We start from the raw sequence: 22,990 nt of genomic DNA, 5'->3' as shown, positions 1-22,990 counted from the left end.
ACACTCAATAGAATCTTGTCCATATTGGTGTTCAAAAACTCCCAGATTCTCAGCAGTAGAAAAAGCCCTAACCCTAACTCTGGTATATCTCGTCTCCCGATTTACAAGTCTCCGGTTGATATTTTTGGCTGATCGAAGATTGCTTATTCAAAGAGATAACTAAATAGTACGGTCAATATGGAATTGTGTTTATGTTCAGTGGCTTTATCAAATATCTCTTGTTGATTTTCCAGGTCGATGTCAACCGCTTATCCATCTGATCAGGAATGATCAACAACATTCGTAACCCTAATTACTTGGCAATGGCAGTTGAAAGCGAGGCATCAACACATGAAAATCAAACGTACTGAGTCAAACGTTTTACAAGGAAAAAGGAAGAAGATCTGATTCAAGTCTCAACTTGGACATGGAACAGAGAACAAGCTGAAGGAACCCCTAGCTCATTCTGCAAAGGCGGGAAGGTTAGTGACCATGAAAGCTAGTACTCCGTATTAGTATTTGTACGTCACTGTTCAGGGGGTCTGTTTCTTGAGTTGGTGTATTTGCACTTCGATAACCCCATGAAATGACAACGACGCAGGCTATTGCCAGGTATGTAGCAATAGAAGAGATACCCATCTGAATTCCATCGATAGCTCAAGTGTTCCGATGGAGAGGCGAGATTCCTCACTAGTGATAACATCGCTTGACTTTCTTTGGTGAGAATTGAACATGGTGATCTGCATCTATTTACATATATGCCAGCCGCCTATTTATTCCCAGTCGCAAAGCCATCGGGCCTTCACGGTGCGTCCGTTAAGATTCTTGACGCCAACAGTGACCTCCTCGCCCGGCACCAAATCAACGAAGTTGTCTTCCCACGAGGCTTCCTCGCCCTCCTCAAGAGGCACACCGAGGACAACTCCTTTAACCGGCGCATTCGTGCTAAGCACAACACGGTCTCCCTGAGGCTGGACGTTCACCTTGAGGTCACGCCGGAACCGGAGGTATTTCAGCGGCTCGGGCCATGAAACCCATCGAGCCAGCTGAGCCTTCGTTTTGGAATTCTCAAGGTAGGCAGCGATAACCGTCCAGTCTGCGTTGGGGATGTCAATCCGAGCAATGTCGGTTGATCGATTGGGAGCCAGCTTTACGGAGCGCTTTGGCTCGGGTAAGGCTACTTCGTTGCCGGTTTCGATGTCGAAAGCTTTGAGTTTCAGCGTGGCATCCAGCTCGGTTTGGTGCCCGTTCACGGCCCAGATCTCGCAGGCTCTTTTTTCCGGATCAAAGTTTATGACCTCCTGCTCTTCACCATGGACCTTGGTGACGACTCTCTCGATGCCAACGGTGACCATCTGCATCGCGCGTTTCATCACGAAGAATGCCGGCTTCGGGCGGAGATCTACATCAACGACTGCCCAGCTCATGGCGGGCCAGAGATCGTTGAGTTGCCAGACAAGCGCGCCGGCACAATATTCCTCCCCAGGACCGCGGAACTCGCGGCGCCAGAGGTTGTACGCATACGACATGGCCTCTGCCTGGAGAAATTGCGTGCAGTAGATGTAAGCGTCCAGAGGATGCATCAGGAAACGGAAGTTCTCCCCCATGTACATTGCGTAACGTCGGGTGTGGCCGGGGGCCTTGTCATGGCTCAGCCATGTGCGGGACTGTGAGTGGCGCTCCCGAGGGTCCGTAATGGCACTGTTGATGGTCCGCTGGTTCGGTGCCGACTCGAAGCCGAACTCGCTGACAAACCGGCCCATGTATTTCTTGTAGTCCTGGTAAGGGGCCATTGCGGCGTGCCACACTATGCGAGTTAGATTGAGGGAGTTCGACTACAATGATCGACCACTTACCATCCCAGATGTGGACATCCCCAACCTTGGGGTCATTGGCATAGTCACCTCCATAAGGGCTGCTCCTCACGTACGGAACGCCACGGCCAAGCCTTTCCATGATCTCGGGCAGCGTCCTCTCATAGATCAACGGAGCCGGGAAATCAGTGTGATCCCATGGGCCGGTCTCATCGGCCGGATCGTACTGCCAACCCCAACGATCGGCTAGCATGTAATCTTCATTGTTTCCAGCCCAAATAGCAAGTGACGGATGGTGCCCAACTCGGAGAACTTGCTGCTCGACTTCGTGCTTCACATTCTCAACGAAATCGGGCGACGCCGGGTAGTTACCACACGCAAAAAGAAGGTCTTGCCAGATGAGGATTCCTTCTCGGCTGCACACCTCGTAGAAGGCATCATCCTCGACAATACCTCCTCCCCAAACACGTAACATGGATTGGTTTCCCGCCTTGGCCAGTTTCAACCACGCTTCGTATCTCTCGAAAGTCATCCGGGGAAGAAGCGGGTCGCCCGGAATCCAATTGGAACCGCCGGCAAAAATTCGGATGTTGTTGATCTCAAAGACGAAGGACGTTCCCTTGGTTGCCTTGAGCGGATGCTCAAGAAGGCGAAGCCGACGGAACCCAATCTTCCATTCCTGAGCATCTGAATTACTCAAGACGATACGAAGGGTGTACCGCGGCTGGGCGCCGTATTGAAATGGATACCATAGTTGCGGTTTATCGACAGTGAAGGACGAGTCAAACTCGCCGTTGGTGCCGACACTCAGCTCCTTCGTGGCCACGACTGAGCCTGCTGGGTCGACTAATTCTGCGCGCAGATCGTTTCCGCCTTGTCCGCCCTCAATTGATCCCTTGAAGGATAGTGTGCTTGATTGGAGGTCTTCCGTCACCTGGGGCGTAACAAGCACAGTTTCCCGAGCAATCCTTGACTGGAAAATCTCCATATAAATTGGCTTCCATGGACCGCATGGCTGAACTGTCGGACCCCAGTCCCATCCCCAATGATACTGCGCCTTTCGCAGGAACAGCCGTTCACTGCCGCCAAAGTGGATTTGGGAGCTGTCGCCCTTGTACCCGATGCGATCCCGTTCTGCCCGGGAAAAGGTAATGGCGCTGGTGAACCGCAGCTCGAGGACAGACGGCTCCTTTCTATTCCGGACGAGATCGGTGACATCCACCCGATGGGCAATGTGCATGTTCTTGCTGAACAGGATGTGGGTGCCGTTCAGATACACATCGACTACGGTATCCAACCCTTCAAACACTAGGACCGCTCTCTCATTCGGCGCCACCTCGAACGATCCGACTTGCTGGCTCCGGTAGGTCCAGTCGGCATGGTTCACCCAAAGCGTCTTTAGCTCATTCTGGTCAACATAAGGGTCAGGGATGAGCTTGTGATGAAGCAAATCCAGGTATGTCACAGTTGGAAACTGCGACACTGAGAGATAGTCCTGCGCAATGCCATCGCCAAGGGCGGTGGTTTGCTTGAATTCCCAGCCCCGGTCAAGTTGGATGCGCTTGATCATGATGTCTGTTTGACCCAAGTAACGAATTGATTGAACGTTTGTTATCTTCTACGACTCAAACTGACCAAAACATGCTGGGAGCGCTCTATTTAACTGGTTCCCTGTTTCCTAGCTGGGTCTTCACAACCAAGTTGATGGAGTCTGGAGAAGCCCCCTCATAATCGGTACATGCGGCGTTTTGCCTTTTTGGGCACGGACTATCCGTTCCAGAGTAGGAAATTTTAAATTGAACATGCACACCCCGAGAACAGACAACCAGAGAGTTATTCAACGAAGGAAGAGAGTACGTAGGCTGGGTTGCATTTTGATAGGTGATTTGTTCAGACAATCGACTGGCAGGAATTCTAGGTACTAGTTAAGTACACAGGATGACCCCCCTGAGAGATCTTGGGAGTTCTCGAGTTAGGGTTTTGTTTGTAGTGTTTGTCTCATCGGGCCGTCGTTTTTCCGCCAGGCACCTCACTTGACGTAATAATCGAATATCAAGACTGGAGGCGGACATAAACGAAAACGAGGTGGACAAGGTCTCGTTTCTTTGCGGAGCGGGTTAACATTACGGAGTCATCTTCTTGGACATCTGAAAACACGGTCCGCATCGACACCATGACGGCCAACGAAGGCCGTGAGTTGACACCGACCCGCATTCTGCCACTCGTTCTCCAATCAGTGCGGGGCGGCGAACAAACCGAAGCCACCATTCGGAATGCATACGAAGCTGTTGCCCTTGTCGGCCATGCGTCGATGGTCGCTGCTGGGTATCGACTCGTAGGCCTGGGCGAGGAGCATAGCATCGGTATGTTTGCTAGTACCTCACCGGAAAGGATACACGAACACACAGCTGATTTCGACGGCGCCCACAGAAGCGACCACGAATACCGATGTCCTGCCCAAAGAGTGGAACGCACACGACACCTATGCGTTTCGATATAGACAACCTCAGTCATCAAGCGAATACTTGCTCAAGGTCACTCGGCTAGGGAACAACGCCGTGGTATTTGGATTGCAGTTTGACGAGGATAAGCCCACGTCATTCTCGTTGGCCGTGCAGGACTACGTCGAGTCCTCCAAGCTGCCTCTTTCACTGACCGAAGATGCATCAGAACGATTCAAAAAGATCTTCGCCTCAGAGTCCCGATTCGAGGATTTGATTAGTTTATTCAAGGTGCATGTGATCCATAAGTATGGATTCCCGAAACCAGAACAGGTCGAGGAAGAACGACGGGACCGAGAGCCGCAGGCAGCGAGAGTTCCCGAAGAAGCACCACGAAGGGATCCGCTGCGAGACGACCAGGAACCGCCTCCTGCCCGTCCGTATCCATTCGATGACCCTTTGGCCGCTGCACCCCGTCGCCCAGGTCCCCCACCCGACTTTGCACCTCCGGATTTCGAGGATGAGCATAAAATGAACCAACCGCCTCGCGGGTACGATCCACAAGGGAGGCAAGGAGAATATCCACGCCTCGGAGAGCGAGATCTCTATCCACCGGGCCTGGGGCCGCGCGACCCGCTCCGAGGCACCTTTGGACCTGGTTCTGGTACCGGCGGTGGTGGCATGCATCCAACGTTCGATGATCCACTGTTCGGCGGGCCTCAGGGCGGGGAGTTTAATCCCCAAGCACCTCCAGGTTCTCGCTATGATCCGGTCGGGCCGTGGGATACTACACCACCATCAGGGCGGCTTCAGCGGCCAGGGGGTCGTGGCATGGGACGAGGGGGATTTGGCGGAGGGTTTGGCGGAGGCATCATCTAGGACAGTGATTGTCGTATCGGTAACGAGTTGATGATTATGTTACGACTAGCCCCAGATTGTAGTAATATGATTAAATTGTCCCACGAAGTCCGAAATCAACAATGCCAGGCCAAGGTTCAGTAACTACTTGGCCTAATACAAGGCCAAGTACTTGTAGTCTACTTCATAGTAGTACCTAGGGACAGAAATTGTGAGATTGGATTTCTCCAGGTGTGGCGCAGAAACTAGCGCAATCTGGCCTAACCGCCTAACTAGCCTCAGTGTGGCGTCACCTCCCGCTGTTTTATCGAAACCCAAGCATCTTCAGGGAGACTCGATTGCCCTCCACCGACGACGACGTCGCTTTCCACGGCTATAGAGTCCCGACTTGATTTTCATTGCAGCACGAATCATTTGGCCTGGTCGGTAACGGATTTTCTTTTCGCGTGTTCTTGAAGATACCCCCTTGCTCAAGTCTCGCGTCCTGTCCGCCGCCCCTCTCTTCCCCCCCCAGATCTCTGCTAGTGTTGGCGTGTCCCCAAACCAACCATAACCACATTGTTCCGCCTCCGTTGCAACCATGGAAAATAACATGGAGATCGATACGGCGCGATCTCCAGAGCCACACCGCCTCTCGCCGGCGACGGACCCTGGCGCCATCCCGACGCTGGATGGCTGGATCGAGACTCTGATGCAGTGCAAGCAACTGTCCGAGAATGATGTGCGGCGGCTTTGCGATCGGGTCAGTTTACTCGCTCCGTGATGGCGCGCCGTGAAGAACGTTTTGTTGACACGAGGCTCGCGTGTGTTCCAGGCCCGGGAAGTGCTGCAAGAGGAGTCCAATGTGCAGCCGGTGGTAGGTGCAGACTCGGTCGAGCTGGGCAGATGCGGATGACTAAAGTGTTTCCGCGCGTGGAATAGAAATGCCCCGTCACCGTCTGCGGCGATATCCATGGACAGTTCCACGATCTGATGGAGCTGTTCCGCATCGGCGGTCCGAACCCGGACACGAATTACCTCTTCATGGGTGCGTGGAGATAGCACGGCATCCATCCCTGGCGAGCTGGTAGTTCCCCTGTCTAATACTTTTGTCTGTTCTGTAGGAGATTACGTCGACCGTGGCTATTACTCTGTCGAGACCGTAACGCTCCTCGTTGCTCTCAAGATCCGCTATCCCCAGCGGATAACCATTCTACGCGGCAACCACGAGTCGCGCCAGATCACACAAGTTTACGGCTTCTATGACGAGTGTCTGCGAAAATACGGCAACGCTAACGTTTGGAAATACTTCACCGACCTCTTCGATTACCTTCCACTCACTGCCTTGATCGAGAACCAAATCTTCTGTCTCCATGGTGGTCTGAGTCCCTCGATTGATACGTTGGACAACATCCGCTCGCTGGACCGAGTTCAGGAAGTGCCGCACGAGGGCCCCATGTGTGATCTTCTATGGAGTGACCCCGACGACCGGTGTGGATGGGGTATCTCTCCTCGGGGTGCTGGCTACACATTTGGTCAAGACATTTCTGAAGCGTTCAACCACAACAATGGCTTGACTTTGGTGGCCCGTGCACATCAGCTAGTCATGGAAGGATACAATTGGTCTCAAGACCGAAACGTGGTGACGATCTTTTCAGGTATGGAAGCTTTCTGTCTGCATTGAGCGTGTGTTCGCTAACGTCCCAAGCTCCGAATTACTGCTATCGCTGCGGTAACCAGGCCGCCATTATGGAAATCGATGAGCACCTGAAATACACATTGTAAGCATTGCCTTGTTTCCCACTATCTGGGATACCGAAGCTGACCACATTGCAGCCTACAATTCGACCCTTGCCCCCGCGCTGACCAACCAACGGTATCAAGACGGACTCCGGATTACTTCCTGTGAAAAACAAAAAACGATAGATAGACTTAATTACTTGTCACGACAGAAACTCGGAGATTCGTTTTCTTGTTCTTTCTTGTTATTCTTCTCTGATATCCCCGCTATCCCTCCGATCACCCTGATTTGTATCTGAGCCCCAGGGGACGAATAGATTGTCGGAATGAACTTGACTGATTCCCGGTGTTGTATTATTCTGTGTTCATCGATGTCATGTCTCCCCGATGCGGGCTCCCATGACTGGACGTAGGAATCTCTAGGGTCAATGCACTGTACAGGCGGTTCTTCAGATGTCCGCATGGGTCCTGAGCAACGGAATCAATGTTTAGGATTTGCCCTACCACGGACATACTTCGTACGAGCTTTGGGCCGTAAAATGTGCATCGTGTTTTTTTTTTTTTTTTTTTTCTTATTTCTTCGCCGATTTCACTCCGAAGAGAACGTGGCATATCCACCGGCAGATCTCTGTCGTCTCGATGGCCACTTTTCTCGCCTGCATTTGTCTATCAGCTATCTGCTGTGTGACCCTGTAGTGCTTAGACATGTTCCTGCAGGTGATTTGCTCCGGTTGGTTAGATTATGCACTGACAGTCTGACACTCATGTTCGAGGGTTCTACGAGTTCTCAAGGAAGCATCGAGCACTAATGCTGATGAACCAGTCTATCTCAATACCAGACACGGCTAGGGAGCTCGTAACAGATACCTATCTATAGGAAGACATGAAGAACTTGAACAGCGCAGTCATGGGTGCAGAAGCAGCATTCTTCCGGATTTGATTAAGCCTTTCTCCCTGCTAGCGTCTGATCGTCGTTCGGTTCCTTCACTGCTTCATTATTTGAGTGGTAGCGTCGAACCTTGGAACTGCCGTCCGGGACGTAAAACCGCTGATCAATCCGGCCAAACAGGTAGATGAACACGCAGGTGATCTCGACGCCAAAATTCATGACATAGAAGGCGGCCTTGTGCGTGTACCACGGCGGCTGGGTCGCAGGCTGCGGTGAGGCGTAGTTTGACCCCGCGCGCCAGGCGGCACCTGCCAGGAGGAGCAGCTGGGTGACGCCAACGATGAGGAAGCGAGCGGTATAACTGCCCTTGCCAAAGTGATCAATCTTCTGACCAGGCCTCCGCGGCGCCAGCAGCGTGTAGGCGATGATCCACAACGGCATCGTGGCGAAGAAGAGGAAGTAGCTCTGGCCGTAGAGTTGGATGTCGCGGTCGATGCGACGGGTGTTGGGGTTTGTGGTGTTGAAGATCTGAACCACAGTGACGATGACCATAACGAGCGTGAGCACAACGACAATATAGAGAATTTTGAAGATGATGGACAGCCCGCGGGACCAGCCCACTTGCGGGTGAAATGCACGGAGCAGTCGATGCGCATAGATAGTGTTGAGGATGAACAGCAGTAGCACGCCCGCGGCCACGAAGATCTGTGCGGCAATGGCTACACCCGTGTTGAAGGGATGGCAGGCCCAGGCGATTCGCATGGCACAGGCCGAGATCCGGGCTATGCAGAAGCCGAACGTCACGGCCGAAGGGATGAACTTGAGGCCCCGACGCAAGTTCAGCCGGAAAAGGGTCATGTGCCCGACGGCGCCGCAGGTGAAGAGAAAGAGAAATACCGCGCAGATGGGCACGTCAACCTTGACGGTGGGCGAGCGGCCCAGCGGCGCGCCCATGGGAAGGGAAGGAGGAACGGATATGGGAGGAGAGGGAGGGCTGGACTGCGGAGGAACGCTCATGGTAGCAGACAGTCTCAGTTCCTCTAACGACCAAGAAAAGGATCTGAGATCTTGGACGCTAACTAGACAAACGGTTATATGTTGATATCGAGTACAGAAACATCTCCATCTTACCAGTCACAAGTCGTCTGATTGATGCCACTGCAGTGAGTCGTTCAGAGAGGCCATGGGCCAGTGTTTTTGTTTCTGGTCTTCACGGAAAGCACCGTTCCTTTATCCGTATTTAAGCGCCCTTGGTATCTGGAGGTATGTCGGTGATCAATGCTAGAAAGCGCTCTGCAGGGCTGAGGACAAGCTTTTTGAGACAGCTCCACCATCAACAATCACTTGTCGGCTCTATAGAATACGAGGAGGCATCTCCATATTGATTCTCCGAATGGAGGAGATCTTCGGATGAATTCAGGTCTTCAAGTCAGTCTCAACACAAAGAAATGTCCTTTGAAGCCGTCGATTCGTTGAGTCCATTGAATCATCGCCACTGTCGAGTCCACGTCTCGTTCCATGTCCCCGAGTTCTAGTGCCTACAGTAAGTACTGTTAGTAGTAGTATAAGTTACTCGTTCACACTCCTCCCTGACTTGAAAAATCGTATCGCAGTCGGGAGAATTTCCTCGCCGATCCAATCGATGCCTGCAAATGTGCTGCTGTTCATGCGGGCCATTCCTCGTGCGCTTCGATCAACCTACCAAAATGTCCAAATGTGAGCGACTGATGTTCTGGAACCATTGTTGTCGGTGATCGGCCGTCCGACTCGCCCGACCTTGGCTTCTTCGCTGCCGATGTAGGTTATGTACTTCACTTAGACTTTGTTGGGTACAAACAATGTACCTTCCTCTATGGATAAGTACTGTAGGTACCTGCTTCCATTCACGCACACCAAAGCGCACCGCCACATGGAATGCCCACTAATCTACACCCATTAACCAAGCTAGTAGTAAGGCTTACTTTGTAGGTACAGTATGACGAATTAGTGGATGATCAAGATAACTACCTAAGTACACAGGTAGGTAGATAGGTATGTAGTCCAACTTGGTCTATGAATACAAATTAGCATCCAACCTGTGTAGCGGTGCTCTTGGGGGTGTGTGGACAGTGGAACAGGGCAACAGGCAAGCATCAAGCCTATGAGGTCCTAATCACAACAGCTTCAGAGCCTCTTGAAAGATACTCAACAACTTTCTTCCGCACAGCTCGAAGTAGTCTACTATTACTCCGTACTTTCGTCCATGTAGCCACTTGAGAACCGAGACTCATGAACTCATCGTTACTCGAGAGAATAAAATAAAGGCGGGAAATAGAGAGACACATTTCACCCCTCGCAGACCAGCAATCGGACCGATGCTGCTTGCTGCATCGGCCATGCCCCCCTGAAACGAACGAAGTGAGTGGAACGGTCCGAAGGCAAGGACCGACCGAACAGCTGCAGAAAATCTACGAGTAAGAGTCCCGGCCATCGCAGGCAAGAAAACGGAATACTGTAACTATTCCAACGAGCGAGACACGGAATGTTGTGTCAGCAACACCACTAGTCCCAATCAGGGCTAGCACTGGAGGGCCGAAGGCACTGAGGCAAGGCCCCGCTCCGGACCAATCCGGATGAGCCACCCCCGATTTGGGTATAAAGCACCTGCCTATTTTGGTTAGATCAAGTGCTCTTCATCTCTCGGCGGGTTCCCCGCATGCTGCAGCCCTGCAAGTGACATAGAACTGCGCGTCTTCGGCCCGCTGTTACGTTCGAATTGCTCCCCCCCGGTTTTGCCATTCGCCATGCCACATGAGAGAATAGAGCAAGGCAAGCGCTTGCGCGTGTGCTCAATATGTAACCGCAGCTTCAAGCGCACCGAGCACTGCATTCGCCATGAGCGCGCACGTATGTCATAGTCGCGACTTCGGTCAATGCGCCGCTAACAGCCTTGTCTAATATGCAGATTTCAAGGAGCGTCCGTATAACTGTCGGTTCTGTGATCGCGCATATGGCCGGAAGTTAGTTGTGATCAGCGACGCGTGTTTCATGGCCAATTCTGCTGACTCTTATCTCTGAAGAGACCTGCTAGTCCGGCATGAGAGGACGCTGCATGCCGACGCCTGGGCGAAAGCGCAGCAGTCAAATGCGCCGCGAGATTCATCTAAACATCCCGGTCGCCAGTATTCGACGAGCAACAGCGCGGACAACGTCCGCATTGGACTCTCCAACAAGCCGAATTCCAGTCATGGAAGAATATCAATTGCCGAGGAAGCAGTCATCCAAAACCATAGTTTCCTTCCCTCCCCCCGAGTATCCTCATCGTCGGATATTAGCGAACCGGATCCAGCCAGCGCAGATGCTGAAGTTGTCGGCTTCCATTTTCCATTGGATCCGGCACTCGGCAATCGCGGTAGCATGCCGACACCGATGGACTATCCTCATGACCCGTGCCTCTATCCCCAATCGTATGACGCTCAAAGCCGACCAGTACAAGTATATCAAGAATTTGTCTATGGGGATCATATGCCGACAGCCGCCAACTCAACATACAGCTCCCATCGCCATGAAACTTATTATGCCGACAATGATCATATACCCGTGGATCCCAGCCTAACCGGCAATTCCACCGAAAGGCCCCTAAGAACATTTACAGAACATCTGACCTTCTTCTCGCTCTTCCCGACCGCTGCCGCGGAGTCAGCCTTTGCAAACTACGTCGATACCACCCAACGCAGCCTGAACACAGCACAAGACCAATTGTCCAGTAATCCACCACCACGACCACGAGGTCGTCCTCCAAAAGTACCCAAGATTTCTCCAGCCGATCCGTCTCGGCACGTGTTCACTGAAGCTGCGAGGTCTCGGGTGATATCAGACATCACGGCACGATTATCCAAGGACTCTGTCCGAGACTTTCCCAGTGCGCAAGTACTTCACAGATACTTTGTTTCTTTTCTCACAATATTCAACGCCCACTTACCGATTTTTCACGTGCCCTCGTTGAGCATCGTCGAAACTCCTGCCCCGCTGTTGTTATCCATGTGCTCCATCGGAGCTCTTCTACAATCCGAGTTCGACGCTGCCAACCGACTACGAAGCTTGGCGAATGATGCAGTACGCCGTACGTCCACGGAGATACAGCGGCCTTTGTGGGAGGCGCAATGCATCCTTCTCTCGATCATACAAGCTGCTTTTGGAGGCGGTGGCGGGGGGGTGCGGTGGGCCATGGAGAAGTTGGGATTCTTCCGACAAGAGTTTGCCTCTCGAAGGACGTCCCTCCTTGGTGCTCCTCGCGATATATCCGATTGGTCAACTTGGATCGAGCGGGAGTCGACCAAACGACTCCTCCTGGGCATGTACGTTGTCAGTAGTCTCCTAAATCTCTCGTATGACCTGCCCCCCTGCATATCGATGATGGACGACCTGCAGATCGAAATGCCGGCATCTGAGCGTATATGGGTGGCACCAGACGCGGTTCGCTGGCAGCAGGAGATGGCATCGAATGCGGACTTCCATGGGCTTGATGTCAGTCAGGCCCTGACGCGATTACTCTACGACAATAGCTTCGACCCAGCCCGCGATGCTCGTTGGCCAGCGTTTGCCGTTCTCGTCCTCATGCATGCATTAAATGTCCGCCTGTGGCATGTGTCGCAATCTACACAGTCTTTCGAGAACTTTGCCATTGATCCAAAGATGGCTGAACAAATGAAAGATCTCTGCATTAGACAAACGGAAGAAGCCTTCAAAAGATGCTATCGAATCTTGGAGCAGTCGAACGGCTCGCTTGCGGATTCGGAGGGGGTTTTAGTGTTCAACGGATTGGCTGTTTTGCGGAGTTGCTTCGTCCGTGTCTTCACGAGCAGCGGCTCATTTAATCGAGCAGCGCTGTACCGAGACGATCTAAAGACTACGCAACAAGCGGCCGAGGAATTTAGTGGCGTACACCAAGTCCGCGCAGCGTTTGTAACGAAGGCAGTCGCAAAAGTCATTTCTGACTTGCTTCCAAGCGGTGCGGACCGGCTTGGACCCTTGTCAAGTCTCGAGTATATCCTGTCTGTATGGGACTGCGGTGAGTGTTCTGTATGTATCGACTTGGATGGATTGAGTGCTGATGTCACTAGCTTTGTTCTCCGCAAGATGGATTCATGCCTTGGAGACGCAACAACATGCCGCGCCTCTCGATGCTGCCGAGCAAGAAACTCTTGATAAAGTGAGGCAGACCATCGCGGAGAGTAAAGGTGAGCGGCGGGAGCCTGTCTCGCTCGCGGCCTGCGTAACGAGACGATGGGCCAAAACTCTGGAAGAGAGTCGAACGTGGGAAAGTAAGCTACTGCGTCTCGATGTTCATAGATGCGAGCTAACCAGTCAGTCACACGACGGATGATCTCCGTGCTGCATGAGATGGCGGCTCTGTACGAGAATCGGGAAATACGACAGCAATAGTTTCGACGTCCGGCAGCTTATCTTGCTAATCCGCCATGACCTTGCTTTACCCTGATTAGATTCAATGATCATGTTCTTTTAGTTCATGTTTGGAAGATGAGTATAGTGTTTGTCTATGTACAGGTTACTAAATCTAGATACCCGATGGGTGGTGTTTTGTCTTGTTTGTTCTGAGAGAACGCCGGGAAATTCTACAATGTCTTCACCATTTCCGATGGCATTCGCAAATCTTGGATCAGTCGATATCCATCACATGAGGACTAAATACATCGTATTAGCCTATTTAATCGAGGATTCGAGTGCCACATCAATCTGTAGATTAATGTTGCAATCCTGGTTGTTTCGTGCGCCATTACGGGATCAATGCGAGTCAGTAGGACGCGATCCCTGGATTACGTGGGTTCCTTCATGGCTACCATCGGTCAGACCTATACGACCGGTCCTGCGTTTAATATTTCTGCGGCATCTGATATGAGGCAGGTCGAGAAAGACACCAGAGACATTACTAGGAGCTAAGGAACTAGTAGGCCTTGTGAGGTACTAATATAGCCATACGAGAACTGAGCACAGGGATCTGTGCTGTAGATTGAACTTATTAGAGTCATGCATACTTGCCAGCGTCCATGAAGTTGACCCTAGGCGGCCTGTGTCAACTGCACAAAGGACGTGGAGCTGTGCCATCCATGCGGAGTTTTGGATCAATCGGTAATAGTAATCACCAGCGCATCGCTGAGGCAATCCCACAGTGTGCACCGCGGGATATTCTGATTTGACTCTTAAAGGTGTCAAGATGTCGGCGGAATGCTTCGGCAACGTACAATGCACACAAATGCCATGACTCGAAGCCGACATGGGACCAGGCACACGTGATGTTCCATGCCTTCATGCGGAGATTCAATAGGGTCAGCGAAGGTTCTCCGGAGTTTGCTGGGTAACTTAAATACGATGTGAATTTGGCAACTGGCGAATCACGACGATGAAACAGGCCCCAAATCCATGTCTGATCCACTGCTGCATGGCAGACCCCACACGGCAATTTGTCCTCCCCGAGCTCTTTCATCTCCAAACAAAAAGCAAAAAGTGCAGCTGAGGATAATGCCGAGGGGGAACATTTACCTTGACCCTCAATCCTCCAGACTCCCAGCAGGCGGAGCTCCTCCCCGATATCTGTGGATTGCTGTGGATCAAAGGAAAACCCCGCCGGGATGCCTGTGTCGGCAAGAATGCCCAGGCGTGAGAAGTATTTAAGCTGGGAGATTCACATGGTTCGGGGTGACATAGTCCATTAGAAGCATTTCTTCAAAGTCTCCAGGGCATAGTTGGTTGGTTCTGCGAGCGAGCACGTGCGACTCTTTCACCATGCCGTCGACCAAGGATCTTTCCGATCCCCAGGAATATCAGAAGATCTTCCACTGGGCTGAGACGCAGAAGGATGGCACCATCCCGTCCTTCAACAAGCGGAAAAATGATCCATACAAGGTATGAGCATCGCCGATGCTGTACAGGATAGTATAAACTGACATGAGACAGTACCAAGAAGGATTTGGCAATCACTTTGTCTCTGAGGCCATCCCAGGGACCATTCCGCAGGGCCAGAACAACCCACGCCAGGTCCGCTTCGGCCTCTATGCGGAGCAGCTGACAGCCTCTGCCTTCGTGGCCCCCCGCCATGCGAACAAGAAGGCCTGGCTGTACCGGGTGCGTCCGGCCGTTGCTCACCAGGGCTTCACCGACCTGCCGGACAACCCGCACCTCGAGTCCAACTTCCTGCCGATCAACCCCAAGATCCACGTCTCGCCGACGCAGCTGGCCTGGCACCCGATCGACATCCCCGACGGCGAGGAGGTTGACTTCATCGCCGGCCTACGCACGTTCGCCGGCTCCGGTGACCCGACCCTGCGCGAGGGTCTCGCCACCCACGTCTACGTGGCCAACAAGAGCATGAAGCAAAAGGCCTTCGTCAACTCGGACGGCGAGTTCCTCATCATCCCGCAGCAGGGCGCGCTTGACATTCAGACCGAGTTCGGCCCCTTGTTCGTGCAGCCGGGTGAGATCGTCGTCATCCAGCGCGGCATCCGCTTCCGCGTCGAGTTGCCCGACGGGCCCTCCCGCGGTTATATCCTCGAACTCTGGGGCAGCCACTTTGAGCTGCCAGAGTTGGGCCCGCTTGGCGCCAACGGCCTGGCCAACGCCCGGGACTTCCTTTCGCCGACGGCTCAGTACGAGGTGCGCAAAGAGCCGTGGGAGATCGTCTACAAGCTTGGCGGCAAGTTCTTCAAGAGCACGCAGAACCACTCGCCATTCGATGTTGTGGCTTGGCATGGCAACTACGTACGTTCCACTCCTCGCCTGGAGGATTCACTCCACAGTCTCCTAACGAGATATGACAAAAACCTCTAGGTGCCATACAAATACGATCTGACCAAGTTCGTCAACGTCGGCTCCATCTCCGTCGACCACATCGACCCGTCCATCTTCTGCGTGTTGACCGCCAAGTCGCGTGACCTGAACGCGCCTCTGGCCGACTTCCTGATCTTCTCTCCTCGCTGGGATGTAGCCTCGCACACTTACCGCCCGCCGTATTACCACCGCAACGCGGCGTCCGAGCTGATGGGTCTGATTTACGGCGAGTATGCTGGTCGCTCTGATGACTTCCAGCCAGGCAGTATCTCGTTTGAGTGCGGCAGTATGTATCCCTTTGTTTTGTCTACATTGTATATACTATGTTTTGCAGGTGACTGACATGATCACAACAGTGGTCCCCCATGGCGTTGCCTATGAGCAGTTCAAGGCCGCCTCCGAGCAGCCGCCGCCGGTGATGCGCATCTCCGAGGCGTCCATCGCGTTCATGTTCGAGTCCTCCCGCCCATTCACCATCACGGACTATGCGTGGAACTCGGACAAGAGGCATGAGCACGAGCCCAAGATGTGGGATAACCTGGTGGATAACTTCTCGAAGCATGCCAAGGAGGTGGAGGAGATCATGAGCAAGGTGAAGCTCAACGGCGCGTGATTGGATTTGAGTGATGTTTGATGTTTGCATGAGCTATGTGTATGGAGTAACATGAGCAATTCATCTCTCACTGTACTTTGCATCAAGATTGTTGATTCTCGATTTCAATTGAATCTTTCGATTGTCTAGTAGTTTGCGCGAGCTAATAATAATTAATTCTCAAAACTGATCCTCCCCGCCGTTAACTTCGTCATAATCCCCCCATAAACCTTGATCCCTGCCTCCCTTAAAACACGCGCATGGTGAACTCTCCGACGCCTTGAAAACTGCGTCTCATCAATCTCACGGGATTCGCCGTATGGCCCGAACGCAAACCTCTTCCCCCCGCCACTCTCCCTGAGCGGTGTCCACGGCTGCTCGCCGCGGATGAATTGAATCCACCGAGTGCGCATTTCCTGGCCGACAGCCTCCGCGCCCGGGTTGTGCGACAGATCAACGCTGCCGAAGAGGAAGAGGAGATCAACGGCGTGGTGCGCGCGGGAAGAGGGCTGGTAAGGGTTCTTCTCGTCTACCAGGTACCGGTAGACGGTCGTGCCCTGACTCAGGGCTTTTTCCGTAATTTCCTCGATGGGTAGTACGAAGCGCGCGTCGGTTACAAAGTCCTGCGCACCGAGGCGCGCGGCTGTCGGTCGTGAAGGGAGAACGTGGTATAGCTTGCGCAGGCGAGGGCCCCAGATGTTTCCGCCTTCTTCGTCGAAAATGGCGGTGATTTCTTCCGCGGAGAAGTCTTCGATCCCTCTTCGCCAGATGTTTGTCTGAAATGACTTTCTCAGTATCATCGTCACGTAAAACATTCCCCTGGTTCGTAGGGACATACCTCGAATTCCGTATCCCCGAGCATCAACTCCCTCGCTTGGAGGGGTCTGCTCTGCCAATCCCGAAGAGCCTCCTCGTCCTGAAGCCATATCCGCGAGAGATTAAACTCGTTTAATAGCTGCTTTAGGACGGCCTTACTGCAGTCGCGGATCGATTTGCCTTCGAGTTCCTGTGCCCTCTTTTGCAGTTGCTCTAGCATGCCCTTGCCAAAGTCTCGGGGGAGAGGTGGCGAAAGTGCCAATGAGCCAGACATCATGATGGCCCGCTGAACTGGGGGGCCCATGATGAGATGCGCGTGGACGTAGATTGCCCCGGCGCTTTCACCGCAGAGGGTTATATTATTCTTTCAACATATCAGCAGAGAAACAAGGACAAACATGATAGAGTTGAAGACGTACCGGGTCGCCTCCGAAGCCAGAAATGTATCTCTTTACCCATTCGATGGCAAGCTGCTGGTCTTTGAGCGCGAGATTTGTCTCCGAAGTGCCGGTACCGTCGCCGAAGTTGAAAATGTTCAGTCGGTAATGCATGTTGACCACAATGATCGGCTTTCCCATGGCGGCGGAATCCGCGACAATGCGCGAGGGGTCTATTTCTCAAGCTAGTTGCGTTTCTCCTTGCGATTCCCTCAATTTAAGTCTGACTTACCGCATATTCCGGAGGCTGCGGAACAGAACGTAACCGCCTGGGATCCTCCTTTGAGCCAAGTCAGGGAACGGGATTTCACCAACTCAGCGAGAAGAGCAAACCAACCATAAATCCAGACAAGAACCGGCAGCGGCGTCTCATCCGAGACATTCGCTGGCACCGTGACGTCCAGGTTCAAACACTCAAACTCATCCTCCTCTTCCTCTGCAAGTTGATACTCCTCAGGTATCCGGAGGAGATGCCGTACATCCACGTTCACTTGCGGGCAACGCGGTCTGTTATTGAGACGTTTAGCATGTTGAGGTCCAGAAAATGTCTATTGGCGGGGTTACCCGTATCGCGTCGCGTCAACTGTGTGGCCCCGAAATTCTTCCAAAGGAGCGAGATGAGCTCGCTCGAACCGGGCTGGAATTGTTCCATACTTGATGCCTCGGTAGGCGTTGATTGGGATGCCATCGACTGTGATGGTCTGGCCGAGGAGGGTTGCGCCAGATGGATGATGTTGGAGTGTTGACATGTTGCTTGAATCTTCACCAAGTACAGTACAATTTTGGTTTCTTCTAATGCATTTCTAGATGTTTGCTGAAGTACAATTATTTTACTTTATGCTCCACTCTATACCAGGGACGGACGAACATTCTCAACAAGTGGTTATCTATGTATGTGGGGTCGGGATATTTCCCGAGAAGCCGCCGATTCATCATTGTTCTACCAGTCATTTGACGAAAACAAAAGTAAATAAAAAAAAAGAAAAAAAAAATGCGAAGTACGTCACGAAGAGATGAGACGACAGTGTCAAGTACTACATGGAGTGTATGGCAGGTTAATCTTGCCCTAGGTTTCAATGAGGTTTGCCTGTGTATAAAGGATCCTACGAGTATCACAAGCATCTGCGGACATATACTTGACCACAATCGAATGAACTTCATGCTGTCAGAGACATCAATTGGCTGAATACATGGTACTTATATACTGCTCAAAGGAAGTCAACTGACGTATGCTCCTTTCAGCCACGATATGCCAGGAACACCTGCGCCAAAACATCCAGCGGAACCCCATGCTTCTCAACAAGCTCGAACAGAATCCCGCGCCGCTGGGACTCGCCGCCAAACGGCTGCTGAACCGTCCTGGCCGTGTGATACTCGCGGCTCGGTCCATACACGCGGGCCGTGAACTTTCCATCCACATCTCCAGCCTGAACTCCTGGCCACGGCGCGACACCGTGCACGAAGCGGAAGAAGTCCTCCACCATGGCCCGGCCAACTGCCCGCTGCTCTGCAGTCAAGAACTCGTTGAACGTCTGGAAGAAGTACGCAAGGTCCAAGATGTGGCTGGCTCGGCCTTTCCAGGGGCCGTCCCAAGGATTCTCCTCGTTGAAATAGTACACGTATGCGGTTCCGGGCCAGCCCCGAACGTATGTCAGCACTGGAGCGAAGAAGGTGATGTCGTTGATGAATTCGAGAACACGCGGGAATGCTTCGTCGTCCGATGCCGTCGCGGAGATACCGTATCTCCGGGGCAGTTCTTCCGCGGCCTCTGGATAGTCGGCTAAGACCTTCTTTACGGCGGTGATGAATCGTTCCCCGGCGTTATCTTTCAAAGTTGGGTTAAGGAATGCAAGGATCATACCCTGCAGAGGGGTTAGGGTTAGGGTTGAGGTATGAAGAAAAATGTTGACAGCCAACTTACGTCGATCTCCGCATCGCCAATGAGAAGTTCTTTGCACCAGGCTTTACCCTTCGGGTAAGGTTTGTTCTTGTCGCCGATTTCGGCGAACGTAGGGGGAGAAGGAATGAGATCATCGTCAACTGCAAACCCGATAGGAACTGTTGGGGGAAGCTTGGTGATAAGATCCTGGGCAGGTGTCTCCAGAATCGCCTTGATTCGCTCCTCGGGGGAAAGGCCATCCAAGCCCCAAGCCTTGATCGCGGCTTGATACCCTTGCTCATGCACTTCATAAGGCAACGGCGCAATCAGGAGGTTCGTTCCACTCATGGCGATGGCGCGGCGGACTAGGGGCTGATCGGAGTGGAGATGCTGAAGCACAGAAGCTAGGATTTTGTCAGCGTCATGTTTGCCTGGCACAAAAATCATCAAGCGTTCGAACCTCCACCGGCGCTCATTCCTGCCAGAGTGATATTATCTGGATCACCTCCAAAGTCCCGAATATGTCTCCGCACCCATTCGATGCCGACTCTTTGGTCCCGGAATCCATTATTGGCCTTGTAACCGGCACGTCGCAGCTCCTCGGATGTCAGAAACCCAAAGGCACCAAGACGGTAGCTATCATCGTCAGTAATGCTTTTCTGTATGACTATCGTTTTGCACACATACTTGATCGACACAGCCACCACGGGATATCCAACCTCCTTCGACAACTTCACCACCCGGGTCCAGTCAAACTGCGGCCACGAATTTGCGCCGATAACCAAACCGCCACCATGGATGAAGAGGAAAACCGGCAGCTTCGAAGCCGATGTTGTGCCCTCGGGCACCGCGATATTGGCGTTCAGACAATGGATGTCGGATTGCGGGAGGTCTTTTGGCGGTAGTGTCTGCTGGATGGTGGACTGCTCAAAGGCACAGCCAGCGAGCATCGAAGCAGCCGTTGGTCTTGCGTTTTATCGTGTCAGTAAAGCCGAATGCTGGATTCCTACCCCCGCCAAAACAAACGGGAGTACGAGTAGTAGTCTTACCCATCCTTCGTTGCGTCGAGAACGCCCGACCCGGCAGGCCGAGATGTCACCAGCTCTGCATCCGCCAGCCGGTTCTTCAGCGTGGCGTATTGGATGCCAAGGTAATGAACCACGCCGTCAACAACGCGGCCTTGGATCTCGCCCAGCGCAGATGTGGTGATTTTTGCCGTCATTTTCTTGTAGAGGGAGTTGTCTCTCAGCGGCATTTCCTTTGTCCAGAGGTCAAACTACATTATAGCTCAGGATATCCGTACAGGAATCACTTCTCTCCGCGAGGGGTATTCCCCGTTCTCCATCCTGCTGTTTATCCACCATTTCACCCCGCCCATGCACCCCACAATCTGATAAGGGTTCGTCGTCGGAAATCCCCCAGAGCTTCCCCACATCACGTGCAATGGAAGCTGGCAAGGAGGGGTCCAGGCCAAGAGCAAAATGGCCGAACGATCGACCAATCATGAACCATCACATGAAAGAGTTCAAGGATCATGCGATTGTGACATTATTCAGCTGTTTACATGGCCAGATCTACACTTGGGGTAGGTTATAGCGACCGGATAGATCGTCATCGCTGAAACTGCACACTGTAACCGCCCGTTTTCTCATCCTTGGTGAACTTGAAATTGTCCGTCGAAAGACCAAAGGGCTTGAGGATGCCATTGCCCAACTACGAATCTTAGCAAGAGTCAAACATGTGTGAGTACTCAAGGCCTGAACTTACCTCCTTCAACTTCCCCATCATCTCCGCCATCTCCTTTTCGCGCGCAACCTGGATCCTGGCTGGTAACTCCCGCAGCGCCTTCTGCACGTATTTGCGATCCTGTGCGGGCAGATTGTCCATTGATGAAAGTTCCTTGTAATCCTCCTCCGCACCCTGCAGATTCGCCCAACCATCCAACTCCGTCCTAGCCCGCGCTCGTCGAAGGAGAGCTTTTGCCCGGATCCGTTGGACGTCTTTCCGTCGGGCATCCTCGCGATCTAGTCGCTCTAGTTGCGCTTTCTCATCTTCTCCAGCAGCCAGCTCGACGACTCCCTCTCGTCCATCGCCTCCGGCCTTGTTCATTGACGAGTCGGTGTCTTCGCCTGCTTCCTTCTTCTGTAAACATCGATCAAGACACGCAATGCTCGCGGTCGCCGCATCCACAGCGGATTTCCAATCCTGGAGCTTCAAATAGCACGCTGCGATATTACTTCGGAGCACCGCAATCTCGTAATCCAAGTAGTTCGGACATGACGCGAGTGCGCGATCGTATGTCGACAACGCTTCGGAGTACGCGGCCGCGACAAACTGTTTGTTGGCTTCTTCTTTGTGGGCGTTGGACTCTGCTAAGAGTTTCTTAGAGAAAAAGAATGGTGAAAGTCAGCTGGTGATGCGCTAGATATCGCAAGCGCGGGGTGCCTTTCAACTCACAGCTTCCTCGTCTGGAGGAAAGTGAGCGTCGTAGAACTCGTCCTCGGATTCACTGTCATTTTCTTGATTTTTATTTCGTGATGATGAAGCGGGATTCGACGTGAGTTGGTGTTGGACCATTGGAGCCTGCGGTTTTGGACCTTTTGGTTGTCTAACTTCAAGTTGTCTTGATGCCGAGCTGGACTTAGATGGGATTGATGGCATGCCATGCCTACTACTAACAAATAGGGAAGTTAGGGCTAGCCCTACCACCCAAGCCCTAAAATAGACACTCCATAGGGTTAGATAGTGTACTCCGTATTTTTCCGGTTCATCTTCCAAACGGGCCGCATGAACTTCGCGCCCCCTGTTTCAAGGTATTATTCGCGTCGAAGGCCCATGTCCTCATGTTGTTATTACACTCTTCAGCGCTCCCGGAATGTGTAAGACTCCGGATCGAGGAACACGGCAAAAGCCAAGACTCAACGGCGTGACGACCTGGCTCTCTGCGGGTGTAATCGTCGGAACTAATTTTATGACAGTCACGTGACAAGTTTATTAGTCATCTACATTATTACATAATAACTATTGTTTGTTTCCTCCGTTAGCTCATCGCGTTCTGCATATCGCGTCCGCTTTTCCCGCGGTACTTTTGCTTCACCACACCACGCTCATCAGCAAGACTAGTTTCATTCAGTTGTGGCATTAATCGTAACAGCGATTGACGATGGCTTCTGAAGGGAAGATTGAATTTCCTTGCTCCATCTGCAAAAGAAGTCGGCCTGCCGAAGACTTCGAAATCAACAAACACGGCAAAAGGAAAAAAACTTGCCAGCGCCATAGTCGAAAACGACAGCTGCATATCAATGAATGGAGAGATTTCATTCAGCGTCTTCGCCGTTGGAAAAAGGCTGTGAGTTGCCTGTGAAATTCAATATTTTCAGCGGGCAGCATCTCATTCTCGCTCTATTTCTCTAACAGGGCCAGAGCGAAGTTCTGAATGCTTCTTACACGTTCAATATGGATGCTCTTCCTGTTATGTTCGGCGATCTAGTGCAATCGAATGAACCCGGTTCCGCTGGCAATCCCGACTCGGAAACATCTCCATTGGCGACATTGAGCGCGGCATTGCGTGATTTCACAGAGATAATTTGGAAAGAAGGAGGCTTCCGCTTCAAGCACAAAGGATCAAACTTACAGAGCCTCACATATACATACCGTTGCTCTCAAGATCTCGCCATGTTCAAGGTTATCATTCAAACGTTGACCTCGAAAGGCGACGTGATGGCAGACGCATGATGCGGTT

The 22,990-nt window shown here is 52.4% G+C and overlaps 10 protein-coding genes across 10 annotated transcripts; 4 read left to right on the top strand and 6 right to left on the bottom strand.

Moving 5' to 3' along the window:
- Window positions 1–752: 752 nt before the first annotated feature.
- On the bottom strand, window positions 753–3,363 carry VTN31DRAFT_6537 (uncharacterized protein; the record flags this gene model as incomplete). Its single annotated transcript, XM_069407158.1, has 2 exons — window positions 753–1,786; window positions 1,836–3,363. 2 exons carry the CDS (start codon window positions 3,361–3,363, stop codon window positions 753–755), a joined length of 2,562 nt encoding a protein of 853 aa, XP_069258712.1.
- Window positions 3,364–3,966: 603 nt separating this feature from the next.
- VTN31DRAFT_6536 (uncharacterized protein) lies at window positions 3,967–5,113 on the top strand (the record flags this gene model as incomplete). Its single annotated transcript, XM_069407157.1, has 2 exons — window positions 3,967–4,156; window positions 4,224–5,113. 2 exons carry the CDS (start codon window positions 3,967–3,969, stop codon window positions 5,111–5,113), a joined length of 1,080 nt encoding a protein of 359 aa, XP_069258711.1.
- A 559-nt stretch (window positions 5,114–5,672) lies between these two features.
- On the top strand, window positions 5,673–6,980 carry VTN31DRAFT_6535 (uncharacterized protein; the record flags this gene model as incomplete). Its single annotated transcript, XM_069407156.1, has 6 exons — window positions 5,673–5,834; window positions 5,907–5,948; window positions 6,014–6,119; window positions 6,196–6,729; window positions 6,780–6,852; window positions 6,908–6,980. 6 exons carry the CDS (start codon window positions 5,673–5,675, stop codon window positions 6,978–6,980), a joined length of 990 nt encoding a protein of 329 aa, XP_069258710.1.
- Window positions 6,981–7,751: 771 nt separating this feature from the next.
- Window positions 7,752–8,717, bottom strand: VTN31DRAFT_6534 (uncharacterized protein; the record flags this gene model as incomplete). Its single annotated transcript, XM_069407155.1, has 1 exon — window positions 7,752–8,717. The coding sequence occupies one exon, from the start codon at window positions 8,715–8,717 to the stop codon at window positions 7,752–7,754; it is 966 nt and encodes a 321-aa protein (XP_069258709.1).
- A 1,766-nt stretch (window positions 8,718–10,483) lies between these two features.
- Window positions 10,484–13,124, top strand: VTN31DRAFT_6533 (uncharacterized protein; the record flags this gene model as incomplete). Its single annotated transcript, XM_069407154.1, has 5 exons — window positions 10,484–10,586; window positions 10,645–10,699; window positions 10,760–12,750; window positions 12,803–13,003; window positions 13,051–13,124. 5 exons carry the CDS (start codon window positions 10,484–10,486, stop codon window positions 13,122–13,124), a joined length of 2,424 nt encoding a protein of 807 aa, XP_069258708.1.
- A 1,359-nt stretch (window positions 13,125–14,483) lies between these two features.
- On the top strand, window positions 14,484–16,137 carry VTN31DRAFT_6532 (uncharacterized protein; the record flags this gene model as incomplete). The annotated part of the gene is made up of 4 exons (XM_069407153.1): window positions 14,484–14,603; window positions 14,655–15,455; window positions 15,525–15,810; window positions 15,881–16,137. 4 exons carry the CDS (start codon window positions 14,484–14,486, stop codon window positions 16,135–16,137), a joined length of 1,464 nt encoding a protein of 487 aa, XP_069258707.1.
- Window positions 16,138–16,289: 152 nt separating this feature from the next.
- Window positions 16,290–17,510, bottom strand: VTN31DRAFT_6531 (uncharacterized protein; the record flags this gene model as incomplete). Its single annotated transcript, XM_069407152.1, has 3 exons — window positions 16,290–16,892; window positions 16,955–17,296; window positions 17,352–17,510. 3 exons carry the CDS (start codon window positions 17,508–17,510, stop codon window positions 16,290–16,292), a joined length of 1,104 nt encoding a protein of 367 aa, XP_069258706.1.
- A 71-nt stretch (window positions 17,511–17,581) lies between these two features.
- Window positions 17,582–18,118, bottom strand: VTN31DRAFT_6530 (uncharacterized protein; the record flags this gene model as incomplete). The annotated part of the gene is made up of 3 exons (XM_069407151.1): window positions 17,582–17,649; window positions 17,707–17,876; window positions 17,934–18,118. The coding sequence occupies 3 exons, from the start codon at window positions 18,116–18,118 to the stop codon at window positions 17,582–17,584; spliced, it is 423 nt and encodes a 140-aa protein (XP_069258705.1).
- A 489-nt stretch (window positions 18,119–18,607) lies between these two features.
- Window positions 18,608–20,470, bottom strand: VTN31DRAFT_6529 (uncharacterized protein; the record flags this gene model as incomplete). The annotated part of the gene is made up of 5 exons (XM_069407149.1): window positions 18,608–19,231; window positions 19,291–19,652; window positions 19,709–19,884; window positions 19,936–20,214; window positions 20,298–20,470. 5 exons carry the CDS (start codon window positions 20,468–20,470, stop codon window positions 18,608–18,610), a joined length of 1,614 nt encoding a protein of 537 aa, XP_069258704.1.
- A 389-nt stretch (window positions 20,471–20,859) lies between these two features.
- Window positions 20,860–21,825, bottom strand: VTN31DRAFT_6528 (uncharacterized protein; the record flags this gene model as incomplete). Its single annotated transcript, XM_069407148.1, has 3 exons — window positions 20,860–20,961; window positions 21,016–21,630; window positions 21,706–21,825. The coding sequence occupies 3 exons, from the start codon at window positions 21,823–21,825 to the stop codon at window positions 20,860–20,862; spliced, it is 837 nt and encodes a 278-aa protein (XP_069258703.1).
- Window positions 21,826–22,990: the final 1,165 nt, after the last annotated feature.

This window comes from Thermomyces dupontii (genome assembly GCF_041956625.1).
Source record: "Thermomyces dupontii strain NRRL 2155 unplaced genomic scaffold VTN31scaffold_7, whole genome shotgun sequence".
NCBI lineage: Eukaryota > Fungi > Ascomycota > Eurotiomycetes > Eurotiales > Trichocomaceae > Thermomyces > Thermomyces dupontii.
The sequence above is the reverse complement of the archived record's forward strand: the minus strand, read 5'-3'. Positions and strand labels throughout refer to the sequence as shown.